This window comes from Paramisgurnus dabryanus, chromosome 8 (assembly GCF_030506205.2).
Source record: "Paramisgurnus dabryanus chromosome 8, PD_genome_1.1, whole genome shotgun sequence".
In the NCBI taxonomy this organism is placed as follows: Eukaryota; Metazoa; Chordata; class Actinopteri; order Cypriniformes; family Cobitidae; genus Paramisgurnus; species Paramisgurnus dabryanus.
In genome coordinates, this window is record NC_133344.1 from 35,662,764 (window position 1) to 35,685,456 (window position 22,693).

The following is a 22,693-nucleotide window of genomic DNA, read 5'->3' on the forward strand; positions in this document are numbered from 1 at the left end:
GAAACAGAGGACATGGACCCAGCGTTTGAAAGCAGAGAATCCTATCACGACACGCACACACAAATGAGGTAAGATCCAAAACCAGTTTTATTGGGGTAATCCGAAATCATATCCAGCCAGGCAAAGGTCAAAATCCATACAAACGTTCCAAAACATGAAACATACAAGAAGACAGAAGGTGGTATGACATCAACAGGGACTCCATGAGAAGAACTAAACAGATAGGGTATATAACACTAATAAGGTAAGTGGGAACAGCTGAGTGCAATGATCCATGACACAGACAGGATTATGGGAACTGCAGTTCTTGAAGACTCTGACCATTTGGGGAAGAGACATCTGGTGGGCACCCAGGGAACAACACTAAACAGCAAACACACACACATACACAGAACACAGTTTAACCACTGTGACAAATCCTGTCTGTTCTTCCAAGATTTTGATAACTTAAATAATTAAATAGGAAATGAATAAATAAACACTGATAGCTTACTTTTTATTTTTTTCTCTTTATGTTGATAACCTAATTAAGAACAGATAGACCTTAATACATTAATATTGATATTTTTCTAATAATTAAATGACCCATAATAATTATTCCTTGCGTACAATAATATTTCACCTCTATGTGGATAAGGAGGGAGTAAAGGCATGACATCACTTACAACATCTTTATTTCATGATGAACGTCACCTTCCTATACAACATTTAAAACACTATTATATGATTGCACAGATAGATCACATGTTGAAGCAAGACTTTACTGTGATGTAATGTTCTGTGCTGTACACATTTTATAAACATACTTTTGTTTCTAATTCATTATTATGTGTATATTGTTATGTTGTACTATAAATTACCTCCCTCCCTCTGGAGAAAACATGTGGACTTTTAACCCTCATGTGTTGTTGGGGATGTTTTCATCCACTACAGAGTTTTTTTTACTCTTAATTTGGCCGTAACTTTCTCTCTGTTTTAGCAAATTGAATGATTTTTGGTGACAAATCTTATATTTACATATATTTTAAGAAAATGCTTTGAAATTTTTTAAAAACTCAACGATATACCGTGGGCAAATTTACTACCCTTTCGTGTTGTTAGTGGATGAAAACATCCACTAAATTCAACGGCTGTAAAAATTTATCAGATGAATATTTTTTCCAAATTTTTTTTCATAAATCTGTTAATCAACCTCAGTACTGATCAAAACTACCAAATCTTCACAAAAATTCCATGATTTTAACCCTTTAATTGCCAAGTTTATAAGGTGTGTCACTGATTTGGGGAAAAAACAAACACAAAATGACAGATTTTCAATATAAAAAGTGATTGTAAACTGGATTTTTGTTTACCTTTTTCAGAGTCTTGAAGATGTCTAAGATTGGTAAAAACATTGGCTTTGAAACATTTTTAGTTTTTGTGTAGCATCAGTTTTAATTTTTTTCTCCCTCATTTATTGTTAGTGGCTGTTTTTGCCCCATTGACTTCCATTATAACCACATTTTTTGATTGCAGAGCTATGACACCTTTTTATCATGCACTTTTGAATGTTGGATTTTTTTCCTTTTGCTAAGAGGTCAAATTTGTAATTTTTACAGTTTATCACCATGTGGCACTATTAACCCTTTAGTAGCCCTGTGCAAAAACAAAGCTTAATTTCTGATTTGTACATTGAGTTATATGAAGTGTAACTCCATAATAAAAGCATATTATTGTGTGTGTGTGCGTGTGTGTGTGTGTGTGTGTGTGTACCTGGTAATTATCACGTTGTGGGGACCAATTGTCCCCACAAAGATAGGAATACCAGTGTCTTTGTGACCTTGTGGGGACATTTTGATGTCCCCATGAGGAAACAAGTTTATAAATCAAACAAAATGATGTTTCCTGAAAATGTGAAGTAGGAGAAGGGTTTTTGTGATGGTTGGGGTTAGGGAAATTTTCTGTAAAAATCTTCTCTGCATCGGATTTATGAACATCATTTATTATGAACACAAAAACAACTTCAAATAAATTGAACAATGAAGCAAGAGTAGAGGATGGATGGGGAACTAAACAATCAAACTAACTTTTAGTGTGTATGTGTGTGTGTGTTCAGTATTTCCAGCAGGACTTGCAGCATATCACTTGGTGCTCTCTGCAAGTGTGTCCACCACAACAGATGCAAGTGCTGACATGTTTGTTCTTTGCACCAATTGCATGTTCCCCTCTTCACTCCTGAGCTGCTGGTGTCTGTGGATTCCTGTCTGGAGAGACAGCTGCAGGAGACTGAATCTCTCTCACCAGTGCAGTAGCAACTGGTGTGCGAGGGTGATGCTCTCTCCTCAATATTGCTGCAGAGATTTTCCCAGGTCTTCTAGGAAAGCCTTCTCCTAAACAGCTTTTCACCTCCCTCGTGCATGAGTTGCTGTCCCTCCAGACAAACTTGCAGAGAGCACCAAGTGATATGCTGCAAGTCCTGTTGGAATGACTAAACAATTATGTGTTCATAATAATGATGTTCATAAATCTAATGTCTAATGCAGGGAAGATTTTTACAGAATATCTTTTTATCATGCACATACACACACATACGCACGCACACACACACACACACACACACACACACACACACACACACACACACACACACACACACACACACACACACACACACACACACACACACACACACACACACACACACACACACACACACACACACACACACACACACACAAATATGCTTTTATTATGGAGTTATACTCCATAAAACACAATGTACAAGCCAGAAATTAAGCTTTGTTTTTGCACAGGGCTACTAAAGGGTTAATAGTGCCACATGGTGATCAACAGTAAAAATGACTAATTTGACCTCTTAGCAAAAGGAAAAAACAACAACATTAAAAAATGCATGATAAAAAGGTGTCATAGCTCTGCAATCAAAAAATGTGGTTATAATGGAAGTCAATGGGGCAAAAACAGCCAATAACAATAAATGAGGGAGAAAATTTTTTTAACTGATGCTGCACAAAAACTAAAAATGCTTCAAAGCCAATGTTTTTACCAATCTTTGGCATGCCCAAGACTGTGAAAAAGGTTTTAAAAAATCCAGTTTACAATCACATTTTATATTGAAAATCGGTCATTTTGTGTGTGTTTTTTCCCCAAATCAGTGACACCACTTATAAACTTGGCAATTAAAGAGTTAAAATCATTGAATTTTTGTGAAGATTTGGTAGTTTTGATTAGTACTGAGGTTGATTAACAGATTTATGTAAAAAAATTTGGAAAAAATATTCATCCGATACATTTTTATAGCCGTTGAATTTAGTGGATGTTTTCATCCACTAACAACACGAAAGGGTAGTAAATTTGAACAATGCACAAGGGTTAAATGATTTCTTCATTAATGTTAAATGTGATCTACAGTAATCCCTGTGCCTGACAGAGAATCATGATGCTCAATCACATTCATTTTTTTTTTGTGCTTTATTTTATATCAAAATAATTGTACAATCAAAGCATCATGTAGCACCATTGCAAGCATAAAGGCTCAATCACATTCATTCAATAGTGACCGATGACTTCATGACGTGTCCTAGTTAGGGACCAATCAAATCACGGCACTTTCTCTTTAAGAGCAGCTGGTCGGGCTGGAGAATAGTTGAGCTCGCGTCAGGCGGATGGAGATGTTGTGAGATACTGCGGCTCATATGGCAATGAGATGTGCGGGGATCTTCTTAAATAACAGCACGGATGCGTTAATCACGAAGGTAAGAAAAAACGCCTTTATATTCAGCGTGCGCGTTTACACGACGCGTTAATAAACCTCTAGATTTGAGGTAAGTGTGTGTGTACGCGCGCGCGTGCAATTATATGTGTTAATATTGTAATGATTTTATTGTAATGCGAATGATCAGATGTAGTGTTCATCATCTGTACAGTGTGTGTGTGTGTGTGTGTGTGTGTGTGTGTGTGTGTGTGTGTGTGTGTGTGTGTGTGTGTGTGTGTGTGTGTGTGTGTGTGTGCTATTGATTCAGGCCTGATACACACAGACGGGTTTCATTCAAGAGACTCGTGCACTAGCATCATCATCATCATCATCATCATCATTAGCACAATAACAGATGATGTACAGTACAAGGCCTCATGGATCATCTGTATACACAGTTAGATTGTCTTTTCCACACTCGTTTTCTTTGTATTCTCTTTATTTAGGATCCTTTCTGATAATTCTGTTATGTAGTGTTTTATTCATTGTGTATCTCATCTCATATACATCGTGGCCACACAATATTCATGATAATATGTAAGATTTATTTTTTCTTTTAAAGATTTCACAGTATTTTTTATTTAAACATCTATGACAGTATAAAACTGCACTGTGTACCTCAACGTGTTTACAGTAGATATTTCAGTAAATGGTATAAATAAACGATTACTTTAACCCAATATAGAGGATTTGTAAGCAGATTTCATGTTAGATTTCTACCACTGTAGTTCTACAACTTTGTTAGTTAACTAGTAAGATTTTTTTATTTACTCTACAGTGGCCATTTTGACTAGTCATTACATGTCATTACAATTGCGACTAGTAAGATAAATAATGTTATCAGTAACTATTGCAAAATACACTAGTGTCTAATATATAAGTACTAGTACTTAATGAATAACTGCCAGTGTCCATTAAATAGGTACTATATCTAATGAATAAGTACCAGTGCTTCATAATACTTATTAGTATATAATGAATAGTTACTATTACTATTTAAAAAGATACTTGCAATGTAATTGTTGGAGTATGTACTAATCAGAAATGATTAGTACTAGAATAAATACTAGTACTTACTTATTCTGAGATGTCTTTAACCTTAAAATGAACTAGTAAGGAGCTGTTTGGAGATCGTGATTCAAACCAATCATTACATAAACATAAGTACCCCTCAGTCATCCAATCAGAGTTTACATAGTAATATAACTTATTACCATTTGAAGTGATATTGATCTGTATTATTATGTTAGCTTATCTGGCTAATTGGTTAGCATAAAGACACAAAGAAAGACATTTGTTTAATATTTATTGTTTTGGATGTACAATACTATGTAAAATGTTTGACTCTGTCATGGTAGAGAGTTGAATTTAATCACATTAAAGGTGCCAAAGAATGCATTGAAATAATCTGTTAAATTGTTCTTTGATATTTACATAGAAGGTATGTAACAATTAAGTGCAAAAATGTTATCCAGAAATGTTTTTACATGTCCATTTACAACCCTGGGATTTGTCCTTTGAATAAAATGGTCTATTTTTGTCCTATTTAGAAGGGTCATGAATAATAATCCTGAGCTCTGCTCTGAGGCTTATGCCAGTAGCTCACATTAGTAAACAGACCTTATGTTTGAGTCTGTATCAGACAAAATATTGTTTTTTTTTTTTCAGTATGGACCTGCAAATGTAACTGTAATGTCAATAGTAGAACTTCAGCCTAATCGCTAGCATGTAGCATTAACTAGCATATAGCACTAACTCAGCATTTTAACAACTTTGTAATTAATTTAATGTGTAATTTAATGTTGGGGCGTACGTCTTGACTTTGACATCACAGTCATGTTGAGATTGGTCTGTTTTCCAGCGGTCTTTTGCATGCACGAGGATTACATAAAAATGAGGAAACAAAAGCGTGTGAGGCTCATGCCATGTCATTACCATGTACAGAGCTCTTATTATTCATCTATGGCTAGGTAGATACAGTTTTTATTCTATGGCACCTTTAATGACGTTTGGATTTTATTATTGGCAGGCCAAAAGATCCATAACTGGCAGACAAACCGATTTTATCAAGCACTGTAATGGGGGTGCATAGTAGTCATGGTGGCTTAATAAAAACAAAGCATTAGCACATGTCTTTTTTTAAATGGAAACTCAAACTGGAGAAGATACTCAAGCATAATTGCAAGAATATGAATTTCAATGAATTTAAATCATTCACCAATACATAGGTACATATTTCTCGCTTGCTTAGTGTCATAGCTTATCCTTGTGTAGCAGTCAAAAAAACAGTGTGCACCTGTTACCTGAAGGAAGGTTTCTACCTATACTCTGTGAATTGTTGCCCAAGATTGACCCCTACTGGACCCTTCTACATTACAATGTCTAAAGGTCCCATATTGTTGAATTATTTTGAGATCTTTTCAAGTGAAAGCAGATCATGTAATTAAAATAATAATAATAATTAATTAATGCTGTTTGGGTGAAAGTACAAAATAATTTCTTTTATGATGAAAATAACGTTTTATTGAGGAAAAGTGGATTTTCGTTAGTTACGCTCAAGTTATCATCACATGGGGGGGGGAATTCACGTGCGCCATGCGCGACCTACTTTTCATTAAACACAGTTTAAAGGTGCTCTAAGCGAATTGAAGCGTTTTAGACCATAAAACATTTTTTGTTACATACCGGAAACATCTCCTCACTATCTGCTTGCTGCCTGTCCGCTGATCAAACTGTAAAAAAACGCGATCTCTGTAGACAGCCCAGGCTTCACAAACGGCAATATCAACAAATGGCCAAACCTAGCAGCACAAAACGAAACAAAGTATTCCAGCCAATAAATGACAAGAAGGATTTGGGGGTGGGGGTTGGGCGCGTTCATGAAAGCACGGAAGGGAGGGGGAGGGGGAGGAGTTAGCTACGCTCTGTCTGTTTGAAAACAGTTCAAACATCAACAGGAAGTGACGTCGCACATTATTCACTTAGAGCGCCTTTAACATTACTTTTTAACTAATAAAGTGCATAAAACAAACTCATAATAATTCCCTTAACAGTCACTGAAGCATTAAAGCAATAAATAATAGGTTTTGTAGGGATTTTACCTACAATAAGGGAACAGGTTATTAGAGACAAACAAACACCTGAGTTTCCCTCGATCAGTGTATTCTTCTATGATACTAAAGGAACACATGCTTGAACCTAGTCGCCTGTCCACGCCCCCTTCTGGAATCTTCCAGTACTGCAGTCACTAAATTCCCTAGCCAAATATGGCATTACTCACAAAAGACAGCAACAATGTGACCCTAATAATCACAAAAAAATAAAGCAGTTTATACCAGTAATTTTAACCCATTACACTTACTCGCACAGAAAATCGGAACTGTAACGTTACGTCTTCGTATGGACTGTAATTGTATACAGTTTCAACAAATAAATAATTTGTGCTATTTAATAAGGTTCGAATTAAAGGATGATATTTTATAATTACACAAAATTTGGCTATCCATCCGCCTAAACAGTAGCTAGCTAGCAACAGGATAAGCACACGTTTTCTTTCCTGCAACGCATCTAAAAATATTGTATCTACATACTGTTAAACACAATTACATACATGAAAAGTGTAAACATAATGGCCTTTAGAATTGATACATTGAGTTTAAAGGTGATACTTACAGCACCGCATGAAGCGAGCGATCCGTAATCTTGAGGAGAAGAACTCAACGCGAGCAGCTTACGTGAACACGGATGACGTCAGACGCAAAATCTCTATACTGAGGGATTTTAAGTTGGAGTACATTTAAAAAGACAGTTTGTGCAAAATGACATGTATTCATCTAACTTAAAGAGTTAAATTTTTACAAACTCATAAATATCAGAAAGTTCTAATTTCTTAACAAGGTTAATTAATTTGAACTAATTGTAATGATTTAAGTTAACAGTACTAAATACAATTCATTACTTTGAGCATTCGGGTTTACAGTGTATCTAATGAAGTAGTAACTAGTATTTAATTGAATAGTTACTAAAAAATTAGAACTAGTAACTAAAAAATAGAAACTAGTAAATGATTAAGGGACAGATTTTCTAAACGGTGCAAATTATCGCTTTGTTTGGCAAACAATATTTTTTGAATAATATGTTCCCCTGGCATTCCAACTTAACTGTTACGTGTGGACAATATCCTCTTCCTTGTACCACGGGCTCTCTGATCTCTGCTAAGCCTCCTACTATCAAGTACAATTGCTGTCATTTCAAGCACAAAATGATTTAAGAAATTTTTTTCGGTGTTAAATAATGGTGCAAATACCAGTAATATCACACGCGCAAAACATTGGTAAATTGCGTTACGTGAATCATTTAAATTATCTCCTTCCATAAATTATGCGTCTGAAAGGAAAACTCATAGAAATGCATATGCAATAAGGTTAGTCGCAAAAATAACTAGACCACACCTTTTCAGCGCTAATTAACCACTGCGCATCTTCAGTAAATCCCCACAGTCATTATTTAACGACAAAATGATGGTTTGCACTGGCGCAAGCTGATAGTAAATCTGGCCCTAAATGGTAAAAACGAACTCTTGAACTATTTGCCATATTTGCTTTTAGGCCTGTTAGCATTGGCTAATTTTTATCCCTTAAACGCATCTTTGAGCTATAAAATGGCATTTGTAAAAGTTTATCTTGTAATAATTTCTCAATGCCTTAGAATAGCTTAAATGTAACCTTACACCTTTAAGGGCTGTACAAAAATCTTCCACGATAATGTATCGATAGCAGGGTTCTTCAATTGATAGTTTTCAGTCACATGACTCATCAGGGGGCTTGGACGGTTTACCGTTTACATTGGGCTCTCCATAGAGAGTCCACACAAACCTGTCAATTTTACATCCACTTTGGCTACGTTCCTTTTTTTATGGAAAATACCTTGCCTTAACTGACACCAGGATTATATTAATATAAAGGCAGAGAAAGGCACCTTTTTTAATGTTTTTTTTGTTTTGGCAGTGAGATTTTTGCTCGCTGTTTATGAGCCCTGAGCACCTCTCGTTTTTTGCAGGTGCGTTATGAAAGATATCAAGAGCACTTGCCCTTTAATCCTTGAAAGGCAGGGCAGTGCGCATATCGTTTTCAGACGTTAAATATATGAAGAGTTTCGTTGCAAAATGAAATCTCGTTTTTGGTTGTGCATTCCAATTAATATCAATTCAACTGCAGTTGGTTTGTTTTGATTTAAACCTTCATAACTTAAAAATCACAAAAAAAAGTAGCACCTTAAAACAAAATAATAACATGATAACATAATAATAAACATGTTTTGACAAAACTGTTAAAAACTGAGTTATCTCGTTTTGCAACAAAACTCTTCATATGTTGTGTCTGATTGGGATCTACCAGGCTACTTAATTTAAACGCTTTAAAATGGCAAAGGGTTAACCTTACCCTCATTGCGATAAGATACAGTATCGGTTATCTTCACCAGTGATGCGATGTTTGCCGATACATCAAACATTTCTTCGATGCAATTACGATTTGATTTGATTCATTTATAGATACATTAATTTTATATGCCAAGTTAAGCAGTTACATTTTTAATAAAGAATGCAACCAAAATATATAACATGAACATTAATTTTAAAAAAATAAAAAAGGCACAATCTCTACCAATTGGGACATTTACAACAACAAACTAAGAAACAAATACACATAAATAAGTAAAAATAAATATTGGGGGAAATTATCATATAAAATCAAGCTTATGGTGGTAACTGTCAATGTCTTTAGCGTTTCAGCTGGTGCTGGAAAATGTTTTTTGCCAATCTGTTTGTCCAATACATTTTCTAAATACAAATATTTCCAAACTCACGATTTGCATCTGATAGCAATCACAACGTCTTCTCTGTGTTTTTCCGCTTTGTTGCTGCACTGTATTCACTTGCTGACACTAGCACACGAAAATAAACGAAAATGTGTGCTTGGCGGGATTGCATAGATGGACGTTACTTCAAGGAATGAGAATGCAGAGATTGTTTACTAGAAATTTACACTAGAAACTTTAAGGGAGTCGGTTTCATTCAATGAAGGACCGTAATTACAACATCAGTAATGACAACAACAATAAACAAATGATTTAAATTGAATAGCAATAACGGATGCTTTCAAACATATAGTGCTTTACCTGTCGTTCTGTCTTCCTGTTTGTCTGTCAGTGTTTTTTTAGGGCATCAGCATGGCCCAGTAATGAATGGTGACGTGGCTCCTAGCAGCCCGGAGCACTCCTCCTGCACGCTGCCGGACTGGAAGGAGTTTTGCGAGCTTCACGCTCGTGCTTCTGCAGCCGATTTTGCACACAAGTTCCGCCGTTTCATCAGCGAGAACCCATGTTACGACTCGCCTGGTGCTGACGCCAGCTTCTCCCAACACTTCGCCCAACACTTCCTGACCTGCTTCTCCTCTCTCCTAGAGAAAGCTCCAGAGCCCTGCTTGCCTGGTGGCACCTTGACCACCAAATACAGCATTGTCCCTTTTGTAGGCATTCAGAGTTGCTCGTCGCCCTACGGCCACGACCTTTACCATCGCCGCAAAGACTTGGGGGCCTCGAGTGAATCGCTGGATAGCATGGACAGTGCAGAGGGTGGAGCGAGCGGACAGGAACAGCAAACTCCCACCCGTAAAATGGGTGCTGTAACCCAGTCCAGAAGTTCAGAGGATGTGTCTCTGGGGCATCGCAAAGCGCGCTTTAAAAAGGGCTTTTCCCTGCGCAACATGAGTCTAAGCGTGGTTGACGGTGTTAAAGAAATTTGGCACCGCAGGGCCTCTCCAGAACTGGACCCCTCGGGTAGTTCCAGGAGGGCCAACGGAGCTGAGGTCGTGGGGTCAGACCACTGGAGCCAGAAGCTACGGCTAACGCGGGGCTCTCAGAGCCAGAAAACAGAGCTGTTAGAAATCCAGAGAGAGGGTATGCTGAAATACATGGTAGCCGACGACACAAATTGCATGGGAGCGACACAATGGCAGAAATGCAGATTACTTTTGAGGAAGACCGCTGCGTGCATGGACACTGAGGAGAAGTTTCTGCTTGAGTTTTATGTACCACCAAAGGTAAAGGAACACTCAACATCTCAAAGCTTTGTGACAGGTTGAGGTTAGGGTGTTTATGTGGTATATAAAATATAGGAATGTCCCAATCAAGTTGTTTGTGTCCCCAGTCTGAGTATCAGCTAATACTACTCCCTATAATATTTCCCAAGAGACCTTGTTTATTTAAATGGCATTACTTTTGTGTTTCGTTTGTAGTCATCTAAACCCAAAGTGAGTGTTCCTCTATCTGCTATCGTGGAGGTGAGGACCACAATGCCTCTGGAGATGCCTGATAAAGACAACACATTTGTGCTCAAGGTAAAATTAAATCTTACTCCATTACCGTGTACTATGAGGAATTACTAAGCACATATTGTTCTACACTGAACAAATCATCATTTACAGTCCACTATCACTAAAAATGCAAACTTGCTATGCCACAAAACAGTTCAAAAAGCCATGTAAAATTAGTTGTTTTGTATTTTTTGTTGAAGGTAGAAAATGGTGCTGAATACATTTTGGAGACCATCGATTCTTTGCAGAAGAACTCGTGGGTGGCAGATATCCAAGACTGCATAGACCCTGGGTAAAAAAGAGATTATTTGCCAACTGTAGATGGTTTATGGTTTTTACGGGACTGTCCTTGGATATATTTGATTGTGTGCCATGTGTTACAGGGACAGTGGAGATGACATTGAGCTGGAGTCATGTTCACACAACCATTTGCTTAAAGACCTCTCACTGGTTTCATCCTGCAGCTGTGAGATGGTTTGTGATGGTATGTCTTCATAATGCTGCACAACACACACATTACGAATATGTGCTGATCGAGATATTGATACCACTTTCTATTGAGGCGCAGTTTCTTTCGACTCAATGTCCTACAAAGGGACTACAAACAGTCCACAGCACATTCACTCATTCTGCCTTCTCATACCTTCAGATTTTACATACAAAGACATTAATGCTTAAATATTTTGGGTCACTTGGGTACTCACAATTTAACTCTTTCCGCACCAATGTTGTTCTTTAAATATAAATATAAACATGAAATATATCAAATGAAAGAACAGACCCCCTGCTTTAAAAAAAAAAAAAAACGTTTCGTCCTACCGCCAGAGCGCTGTTCAATAGGAGAGACGTCAATTGTGCGACCACTCACCTTCGTAAAAAACATCTGATGCATATGGTATGGTGGCACATACTCGAAATGTGATAACTGCAGCACCCCGGGAGCAACCTTAGTTACATCCTGCTAGCTGTCAGACTCGAACCGGCGATCTTCAGGTTACTCATCTGTCAATATGAAACGGGACTTGGTCATTCTAATTAATGATTGGAAGAACGCGTTTCGACCGTTACTGTAAAATATTCACATATGTCCATTTAAATGTGGATTATATCATTACACTGGCAAGAATATGTTTACATGTAAAGATGCTGTACCAAGTATGACAACGCTACATTCAACTTCTTTTTGAAATACGGTGGTTTTTTCACTTCCTGAAAAGTAACCGTTTTGGACATACGTGAGTTTCATCGGGCAGCAACGATATGCTCCTTAAATATTTGAAATGATTTATTTTGACAAAAAAATTAATATATTCTTTCATTAATTACATTCACTTTTTTACTAACTGAAACTTTGTTCAAAGTGAATGCCCTTCAGTAAATAATGAAGAAAAGCAGCCAATAATAGATATTGAAAATATATCACAAACTGCTTGACAAAATGACGAGATGATTTCTGCAAACTCTAGACATAAAGTGCCTATGTTTAAAGATGCCTAAGTATAATTATAAAAGGTATACAAAAACAAAACATTTTGTCACAGAAGTCCATGTGTTATTTTATTGTTTTGATTTTTTTTTTTAATCCTAAACTTTTGTGTGATAGTGTACACCAGGGCTTCTCAAACTTTTTGCGGCCAGGTTGCCAGGACCTCTTTTAAAATTCTAACAGCATATTCTTACCTTAAACTAAAGCTTATTTTTATACTTTCAAAAAGTTTCAAAGTGGTTCAACTCATGTGTTTTAGGAGGGTTGTTTTGTTTAAAATAAAATTTTGACTCAACAGTTATAATTTTAACATAATCTTAAAAACGTTCATAAAATCAACAGTAGCAGGACTGACATGATTCTTAGATGTAATTATCTCCTTCTTTACACTGGAACACAATCCTATAATTATTTAACTTTAAGAAATTAAAGACCCCCTGGCTAAGCATTGAGGACCTCCAGGGATCCCCGGCCCCACTTTGATAACCCATGGTGTACAATTATATATTACATGTTCCAATGGTCTTCCTTATATCTTAAAATTGTTTTTAAAAAACTCCTTTAGTCATTGTCATAATTTTCAGTTTTTTTTTAACCATATCGTTACTCCTCAAATGAAAATGTAATGATGTGAAAGGTTGATGGCTGTATTGTTTATAATGCGTTTGTCTGCATGTTTCATTCAGAATCACATCGTGGGTCTGAGCGTTCATGCAGTAATACAGGCGATCACTTGACTGTTACCCAGCATCCCTCACACGTGCCCTTAGAAAGATTTCTGCAGTCACCAGAGTCACAGAAGACAAACATCACATCAGGTACATTGTCATGCCTTTTCTGATCCTGCTGATTTTCTGAATAGGAGTTAATGTAATAAGCAGGAATGCTGAAAGAAGCCAATTCTTCAATTCAACATTTTGCCTTAAATTTAGGAAGTCCTGGTGAAACCCCAAGAGAGACTGAAGGAGAACCCAGTTTGTCCGGTTACCCGTGGTTTCACGGGACCTTGTCGCGGGTGCGAGCGGCTCAGCTCGTCCTCACCGGTGGCGTTCGCAGTCACGGTCTGTTTGTCATTCGCCAAAGCGAGACGCGCCCCGGAGAATACGTCCTCACCTTTAATTTCCAGGGTAAAGCCAAGGTGAGATTAAAGGTGCCATTGATGACTGAGCGCTTAACATGCTTGTCAAACAGTTGTATGCATTAGCCTGTTATGATATTTTTCTGCTCAGAATGTGGTCGGTTCCCATTTTCAAGGTCTTGCCTAGGGCCCCATAACCTCATGTGTCGGCCCTGGTAGTGTGCAATTATGGAAAGCTGCAAATGCTTATTACAGAGGGATGTTGTGTAACACATTGATTACAGATACAGTTTATGATTCCTGTATGACTACACGGCTGTTATTGTTTAATATTTCGTTGTATCATCTCATCTGATCTGATATTTGTGTTTGTAGCACCTGCGGTTGTCTGTGAATGAAAACGGTCAGTGTCACGTGCACCATCTCTGGTTCCAAAACGTTTCGGACATGTTACGACATTTCCACGCTCATCCTATACCTCTGGAGTCTGGCGGCTCAACGGACATCACGCTACGATCATATGTACAAGTCCAGCAAATGCTCACAGGTACCCTGATGTCAGGAAATTATATTATTGCTGTTCAGGGAAACCAGATTGATGTAGGATGTAGATCACTTTTTGAAAAACTTCATTAATATGCATTTGTGTTTAAAATGTCCATTTACACAGAAGGAGACGAATCAGTTGTACACAATGTTTAGTTTATTTTGAAATCTGATATATTGTCCAGTGATCAAGAGATAATATACTCTACTATAAGTAAAGATCAGAAACGCATTACTGTACATTAACAGTCAATTATGTTCAATAAATATCAGATGATTCACTCGTTAGTCATTCAGTAAACATTAAACTGTTCCATACGCACTGATTACACAACAATGATGTAGTAAAAAATTGAGATGTGTTTTTCTTTTGCGATTTTGAATAATGTCCTGTTCTCACTAGACATCGCACGTACGCATTCTTCTTCAGAGCAGTAAATACAAACAATCAAGATGGTGAAAGAATGGGCAGTTTACTTTAGATGGATGATGAGAGAAGTTTATTATTTGTACACTTTGTTGGAGAAGCGTTCACAAACTCAGGATCTTGAGCTGCACTCCTGTAGGACGCCATTGTTGTGTCGGTTATACTCACGCATGCCTATGGACTGAAGAAACACATGCACACGATGTCGCTGTTATCACAAATTCACGTTTACATAGTTTCGAAACACTTTGGCTATTTTTGAGCACGATGTTAATGGTCTAATCAGATTCAATAGATAAGCTATGCTAAAAGTGGTCTATAAACTTGACGCTTGATTTATAACAATAAAAATGACAATTAACAAGGCTAAAGAAAACCCTGCCACAATGAACTAGATCAGTGCTTCCCAACCTGGTCCTCGAGTACCCCTTCCCAGAAAGTTTTAGGTGTCTTCTTATTTAAAACACCTGATTCAACTTATCAGCCTCCTACCGGGGTGGTAAACTAACAATCAGGTTTCGTTAAATAAAAAAATCTAAAATATTCTGGAAGGGGGTACTCGAGGACCAGGATAGGGAAGCACTTAACTAGATATTAATACAAGACACGACTCTGGCAGGATCCTGACAGTAAGCAGATCTTGTCGCAACCGGCAGATCATTTCACAAATGTGGAGCAGAACCAGAGTAGGTACTCGATAGTGAATTTTTTTTTTTTCATTTTTTGGGATGGCACCACTAGCTGTCGCTTGGTGGGAGAGCACAGGGATCTAGAGGGTACATAAGTCTGTGCAAGCGAGTGAAGGTAAGGGGGAGCTGACCCAGTGGTGGTTTTAAATGCCAGGAGCAGAGCTTTCCGTCTGATCATCAGGTTGGAATGGCAAGTGGAGTTGTGTGTTATCCACATAGCAGTGGTAGAAAAAGCGGTGACAACCTTGACTTTGGACAAAACTGGGACGCGTGCATTCAGGTATGCGCTATGAATTTATCTCCGCTCTTGCCCAGAGTGTGGGCAAACACTTTAAATTTGCGTCCCGTGCACTCGCAAATCCATCAGCACTCGAGCTCTCTATGGTGAATAACCCCTACTGTACCCCTAATGTTTTAGATGTTTTAGCTGTTCGGAGGGAGTGCTCATAGGAGTTGAAGTTTCCCAGTGTCGCATTACGCATTGTTTATCATACCTTTTAAGAAAACTACAAAAAAATTATTTTCAACCTGCCACACAGTGGCTAGTGGGATTGGCTGTCTTACCCACCACAGTGGAAATCTACCCACCTTTGGTGGGTTGCTAAGTGTTAATGTCAAGCCCTGGGTATAAAGCTTCCTCATGGCAGGAGCTCTGGAATGAGTGATGGTATCGACTACTACCCCTCAGAGGTGTACAGGCATAGCCTCTGTCACGTTTCTTCCATAGCATCCAAGCCCAATGGGGCTGGATGAGAGAAAACCAAAGAGCACAATGCGTCATTTGGCGACTTGCAAACAGATTGACTTCTGCTCGGCCAAATCTGCTCCACCATCTCTGGGGGTGGAGACTCCATTTCCCTGGCACAAGACCCTGTCCTGACAGGACATCTGCCACCAGATTCAGATGCTCAGCGATGTAAACTGCTTTAAGCAAGAGCAGCTTACCCTGAGCCCAGAGGAGGATACACCTCAATAGCTTGGACAGGCATTGTGAGCGTAACACCACCTGCTGATTTAGCGTATTGTCTATGTCAGTGGTTCTCAACTCCAGTCCTCGGGCCCCCCTCCCAGAACATTTTAGATGTCTCTATATATAAAACACCTGATTCAGTTCATCAGCTTGTAAGTGTGTTTACCCCGAGGACTCAGTGGTTCTCGACTGGAGTTGAGAACCACTGATCTATGTGATCCAGCACATGTTGAGACCTGAGGTGGGGCAGAAGGTACCTTAGGGTTAGAAAAACCACTAGCAACTCCAAACTGTGTTGCTCACTGGATGTCCTTTAATGCTTCCTGGTCCCAAAGTCATCCCGCCTATGATGTTCATTACTTTTATGGGACTGATTTCACTTAAGTGCTTCATACCCGGTCAAGTAGAGACATTCTCAAAGCACAAGTGTTTGTTCATAATGGCTGTTTTTAAGTGTGCTGTTTGCCATCACATTGACTTCATGAAGTCTTATTTGTTTGTGGTCAGATGTCGCTGCACCCCTGCGAGATGCTGCTGCCTGTCGGACCGAAATCTGTCCGTCCGCTCATCCGGTGTCCGTTGGGGTTACCGCCCCGCTGTCAGACACCGCACTTTCATCCAGCTCATCTTCATCACCGATGGCTCAGTCCAGTACGGGAGCATCGATGTCCACCGGACTCCACAGTCGCAGTAACAGCGCAGAGAGACTCCTCGAACCCTCCGCCACCGGCAGCACTGATGATTATCATGACAGCGATCGTCGGACTCGAGCAGTAGAGAATCAATACTCCTTCTATTGACATCATCGTCAATCACTGATATCTCACCATCATGAATAATGAAATACACACTGCTGTCTTTAAATTCTCCCTGATAGACGATACTGCTAAATGCTCAACATTAAACTTTTTTTTAAGGTATTTGCACGTAAGGCCATTTATTTGATCTGACTCACATTACTTGAGTTCAGTGTTTACAGATGGAAATGGAAATGAGTATTGCCAGTGTTTTGACAGAAATGAATGAATGAATGTCGGGATTAATTTATTAGTTGTTGTATGATCATCATAGTGTGTTTTCTTCATGTTTTCTGTCTTGTACAGTGTTTTATTTTATTTTTTTTCTCATAAAACAGACCTGGCTGAAATGTTTCCTGACTCCGAGACAGATATTGCTGTTTTAATACCTCACTTAATGGGTTTTCTGTGATCCTACTGTAGATGTTTACTGATGAGTTGTTGGATCTGTGTTTCATGAAGGTTAAAGTGTTGCAGTGTTTCTTATGTTTAATCCACACACTTCTGTATTTAACAGATGTTAATCTCACTGGTGGCATAAACAAATGATCTGTAACCCTAACTCTTAAGGCCACAAATTCCCTGCAGAACAGCTTTCAAATTTTCCAAAGGCTGTAAGCCGTCTTCCTTCTGATCCCATCACTGCGGTCATATATACACCTATTAGCAGTTTAAGGATGTTTGTTCATCACTAATCTAACAGTGTTGAGTATTATAACAGTTTGATATTTTACTGCTGAGGAAACTGTTGATTTCTGAAACTCGTGATCAGCTCATGATGATGGTTTTTGTGTGTGTGTGTGTGTGAGAGAGAAGTTAAGGATAGTTTATCTCTCAGATGTTTTACACCTCAGTTCACAATCTGTAGTCTTTCATTCTGTATCTGCTGCTATTTCATGCGTTTTATGATTCAATATTTCTCATTTTGATTTCTCAAATCACTCGCATTTAGAGTCACAAACCATATTTTGTGTTGTTGTGTAGAGAATTTTAAGCAACTCAACATTTGCATTCCACAAAGTTTAGTTCCACAAAACAATCCTCTGTTTGTTGATTTGTTTACTATTGGTTTTGTTTTATAGGAAAATAATTATGCTAATAATGGAACGTTTTCACCATTTTGAGCTTTTGTATAAAGTGATGAATGACACAACTTTATATTTCTGTGAATAAAATGGGTGAACAATAAAAAATGAACAAACAATCGTGAAGATTTTTAGTGATAAAACTTAAAGTAACTAATGTGTATTGAGTTTATTCAGTATATGCACTCTTTAATCCAGCACAGCATAAAAAAGCAAAGCCAGAGAAAAGAGACACACACATACAGTGGATTCAAAATCATGTCCAAACCTGTTCCACCTTTATTGAGAAACTACAACCTATATATTATGGATAACAATATGGAATGAAAAAATGCCTAGTTAAATTGTTCAATAACCAGGTTACATAAGTGTGCACATCCCTAAACTAATACTTTAGATTTTATCACAGTATGCAATCTTAATGAGTAATTGTCAATCAGTTTCGCACATCTTGACTTTGCAATATTTAACTATTTTTTTCCTGGGAAAAGCATTCTAACTCTTGTTAAATTGGTTGGGTGTCTCCTGTGCACAGCCCTCTTCAGATCACCACACAGATTTATGGGATTTACAGTATATCTGGACTCTGGCTGTCCCATTCCAAAACCTCAGTTTTGTTTTGTTGATTGATTTGGGGGTGTGCTTTGTCTCAATGTCATGCTAAAAGGCTGAAATTCCTCTAAATCTTAAGTGTTTTGGCAAAAGCCTTAAGGTTTTGGGCTTGACTTATTTGGAGCTATTCAGTATTCCATCCTCCCTGATTAAAGCCCCAGTCCCAGCTAAAGAATAGCAGCCATAAACCATGATGCTGCTGCCACCCCCATGCTTAACTGTGGGTATGGTGTTCTTTTGGTGATGTGCTGTGGGTTTTTTGCACCAAATATATCTTTCTGTATTATCGCCAAATTTCAACCATGGTCTCATCGACTATAATTCATTATTCCACATGGTTTTGTGAGATATAAATATTTTTACAAACTTAAGATTTGGGTTAAAAAAGCTCATAGTCCAAACATGAAGAATTCAGGATATTTTTGTTTTTACAGTGCTTCAGGGTGTATTTAATGTTTTGGAATTTTTTTGTAACCCTCTCCTGATTTATATTTTTCAACGAGATCCCATACCTGCTGAGGGAGCTATCTGTGGCTATGGCTTTTTCAGTTGGATATTATACAAAAATACTTTAATACCAATACACTTTATAAAAGGAAAACACCATCGTTTTTTAATATTTTACTTTGTTCTTACCTCAGCTTAGACAAATTAATACATACCTATCTTTTTTCAATGCATGCACTTAATCTTTGTACAGTGCGTTGTGAATGTGTTAGCATTTAGCCTAGCCCCATTCATTCCTTAGGATCCAAACTGGATAAATTTAGAAGCCACCATACACTGGTTTGGATCCTAAGGAATGAATGGGGTTAGGCTAAATGCTAACACAGTCACGATGCGCTGGACAAAGGTGAAGTGCACCCATTGAAAAAAGACAGGTATGTATTATTTCATCTAAGTTAAAGTAAGAAAATAGTAAAATATTGGTGTTTTCCTTAAAGGAATTATCTGTCATTTTAATTAATTGGTACATATCTATACATTTAAAAGGGTTTGCACTTTAATGCAACCAGATTAGTGTAAAAATCCCCCCTAAATGATTCTTATTGTTATTCACTTTAATATATAGGTAGAAATTTCCAATAGAGACGAAAAAGGTTTTGACATGATTAGAGTTCTCAATGACGGGACCCGCGGGTTCGGGTCAAAAGTATGAGCAAATGACTCGAATTCGAATTCCGGTCTTTCCCGAATTTGGCTTTAATAAAGTAGATTATAGTGTAGACTTTTAATAAAGCTTATTTAACTAAGTTCTGGAGGAGCATGGTCACGTGATCCAACCAATCAGCGTGAAGAGGTGCCCTTCAAATAGCTGTCCTTCACCTCTGTCCCGTGACAGTTTTTATGCAGCATCCCTCCTCCACCCCATCACCTCACTCTCAGCTAGGCTGCGTTCAGCCCCGACAAAACGTTGCACAACGTTTATTAAACAGAAACGGTGATGCATTGAACACCCTGTTGTGATGACACAAGAGTTGCAACTACGGTAGCTGAGAGGCCATTCTTTGTGTTCTTTTATAAATGTTTCTGAAGCCTGATGAAATCGTTGTAAATGTGTGTTTAATACTGTAAAATACCCTCGATTTTACGGTCACTGACCTTGCCGTCCAGAATGAAAGACAACATTCCAACTTGAACCCATTGAGCGAGCTGTCTCTTTACTACCGCGTGGTTTTATACATCTTGCCGCTGATTGGGCCGACATTTCTGACACACCCACCAAACAAGAGAAAACGCTTCTAATACCTGTTGCATTCCGTTTCCAGGAAACATGTCGTTCAACCCGGAAACCGTAGCAAAACGTTGCGCACCGGTGTGAGATTGAACGTGCCCCTAGTTTCATCTATCCCAGTTAAAGAGGGGGAAGTACTCTCGGTTCTAAAATTTCCGAGCTCGGAGCCCCTCGGGGGGCACACTAGCTCTTACATTTATTTTAGTCTAGGACTAATCACTGTCTGGGAAACCACCCATAGTGTAGCTTCAGTTAATGTAAAGGTCTTTTTTGGTCAACTGGGAATTGGCCATATGATATTAACACCTGGGTCACAATAAAATAATATTGCTATTTTTATGTTTAGAGTATTCAATTGTAAAACATACATTTTGTGAACTCATCTTTTATTAGTGGTGGTCAGTGCTCGCAAGAGTGAGCACGTGCAGAGATCACTTATGACAATAATGGTTTCCTGGACAGGGATTAGCTTAAACCAGGTCTTAGTTTAATTACGAAGTATATCTAGTTATAACAAATATGCCTAACTAAAAACATCACTTGTGTGCATTTTGAGGCAAAGCAAAGGATGTATTTGAAGATAAAATGCAACTCGTTTTCAGATTGGACAGCTCTTACATTCATTTTAGTCTAGGACTAGTCTAATCCCTGTCCGGGAAACCGCCCCTAAGTGTTTTGTTTTTAAAACATTGGCACATAGTCTGATGTGTTCTAAGGCCCCAAAGCTTAAAACAAACAACCAAAATATGAAAATATGACACTTTACTGAAGAAAACCAAATAGAAGAGTTCAGAGCATCACACCCCATTAGACACATAACCTTTCTCTGTCTCTCTCATATATAATTTAAGATTTTAAATGAATAAGAATGACTCCTCCACACAGCAGCAGAAAGCTGGCTGCTATTTCAGTACATTTGTTCAGTTTCCATCTCTTGAAATGTTCCCGCTGCAACTGTTGACTTTGTTCTCGTGTGCGTCTCATCTCTTTCTCTCTCTGCAGCTGCTCGCCATAGTGAGCCTGATAAAACGCGTCGAAATTAAAGTGCGCGTTCATGGACGCGTCTGACGCTCGTCTAGGCTTTTGATGCTTTTCTGGTGGTCTCCCGGCGGCTTGCGCGTCACTGTGCGTCAGAATACCGCGGTCATATCTCCTCCTGAGCGCCGCGCTGCCGAGCACGGTGTACGCCTCCGAGATGAGTACGAAGCGTTGCGCCGCCTCCTCTCCGCGGTTCCGATCCGGATGATACATGAAAGATTGTTTGTAATAAGCTGTCTTGATCTGCGCTTGCGTCGCGTTCGGGGAAATTTGCAGAATGTCGTAATACGCGGTTCTGCTCATCTGGCGTGGAGCTGACGCGTCACCGGCTGTGCTGCGGCTGTAAGCTCGCGTTCCCCTCAGAAACATGAGGTAGCCTCGGATCTGAGGTCTGTTGTAAACAAACATGATCTGAAGTCTGTTGTAAGTCCTATCAGGCAAATAATATCATGATTCCTTTAGTTTAGCATGTCGCTCATTTATACTCGCATACACAAGAGGTGGCTGATCGCAGATAATCTTGAAGAACATGCGCTCATCTAGTTGTTTTTTAAAAGAAGAGTTTGTGATCGACACCGGCTTGTGAGTGACCTCTGTAGTCACTTTATATTTCCGGCATACTGATACCCAATCAGATTCAGGAATCTGCGTAGACCAATGAGTAGTAGGGTAGACGGAAATAGATATTAAACTAGAATGGATCTAAGTTGTTTAAATGAAAAAGACAGGGTATTCGCTATTTTATGTATTAGTGTATTTTTGTTAAACTTTCAAAATCTTTCAAACTTAAAAGTTTGTCTCCAGCGGCACATTTATGTCACGTGACATATGTTGTTTTTCGCAGCGCTGATCAGGGTATTAAACCAATCACAGTGTGTGATTAACTTTTCTATTTGGAATATGAGTTTTTGCAAGGGTGGGTTTTCATTACTATCGAATAAAAATCTGTAAAATGTCTAATTAAAAACGTGCTTACAAATCTTAGTAACGTTTGTGTTTCCAAAAATAACTGAAACTTCACCAGAGGTGCGTAAAACAATCTCTTCCTAAAGATTTAAGTAATTTATGCACTGATCACCGTCTTTTGTGTGTTATTGATATTTGAG

The 22,693-nt window shown here is 38.3% G+C and overlaps 2 protein-coding genes across 2 annotated transcripts; one reads left to right on the forward strand and one right to left on the reverse strand.

The window, feature by feature from the left end:
- Nucleotides 1-3,632: 3,632 nt before the first annotated feature.
- On the forward strand, nucleotides 3,633-18,478 carry LOC135771436 (SH2B adapter protein 2). Its single transcript, XM_065281676.2, has 9 exons — nucleotides 3,633-3,752; nucleotides 9,960-10,851; nucleotides 11,047-11,148; nucleotides 11,325-11,416; nucleotides 11,508-11,608; nucleotides 13,297-13,428; nucleotides 13,543-13,748; nucleotides 14,064-14,235; nucleotides 16,828-18,478. The coding sequence occupies exons 2-9, from the start codon at nucleotides 9,991-9,993 to the stop codon at nucleotides 17,118-17,120; spliced, it is 1,959 nt and encodes a 652-aa protein (XP_065137748.1). The 5' UTR covers nucleotides 3,633-3,752; nucleotides 9,960-9,990; the 3' UTR covers nucleotides 17,121-18,478.
- A 2,818-nt stretch (nucleotides 18,479-21,296) lies between these two features.
- dnajc30b (DnaJ (Hsp40) homolog, subfamily C, member 30b) lies at nucleotides 21,297-22,587 on the reverse strand. Its single transcript, XM_065281680.2, has one exon. It carries the CDS (start codon nucleotides 21,993-21,995, stop codon nucleotides 21,396-21,398), a length of 600 nt encoding a protein of 199 aa, XP_065137752.1. The 5' UTR covers nucleotides 21,996-22,587; the 3' UTR covers nucleotides 21,297-21,395.
- Between the last annotated feature and the right edge of the window lie 106 nt (nucleotides 22,588-22,693).

Excerpts from the sequence above, each read along its gene's own strand:
- LOC135771436 (XM_065281676.2), top strand. The coding sequence starts at position 9,991 with ATGAATGGTGACGTGGCTCCTAGCAGCCCGGAGCACTCCTCCTGCACG. Across the intron at positions 11,149-11,324 it reads ACAACACATTTGTGCTCAAG|GTAGAAAATGGTGCTGAATA; the intron begins GTAAAATTAAAT and ends TTTTTGTTGAAG. Across the intron at positions 13,749-14,063 it reads ATTTCCAGGGTAAAGCCAAG|CACCTGCGGTTGTCTGTGAA; the intron begins GTGAGATTAAAG and ends TTGTGTTTGTAG.
- dnajc30b (XM_065281680.2), bottom strand. The coding sequence starts at position 21,995 with ATGTTTGTTTACAACAGACCTCAGATCCGAGGCTACCTCATGTTTCTG.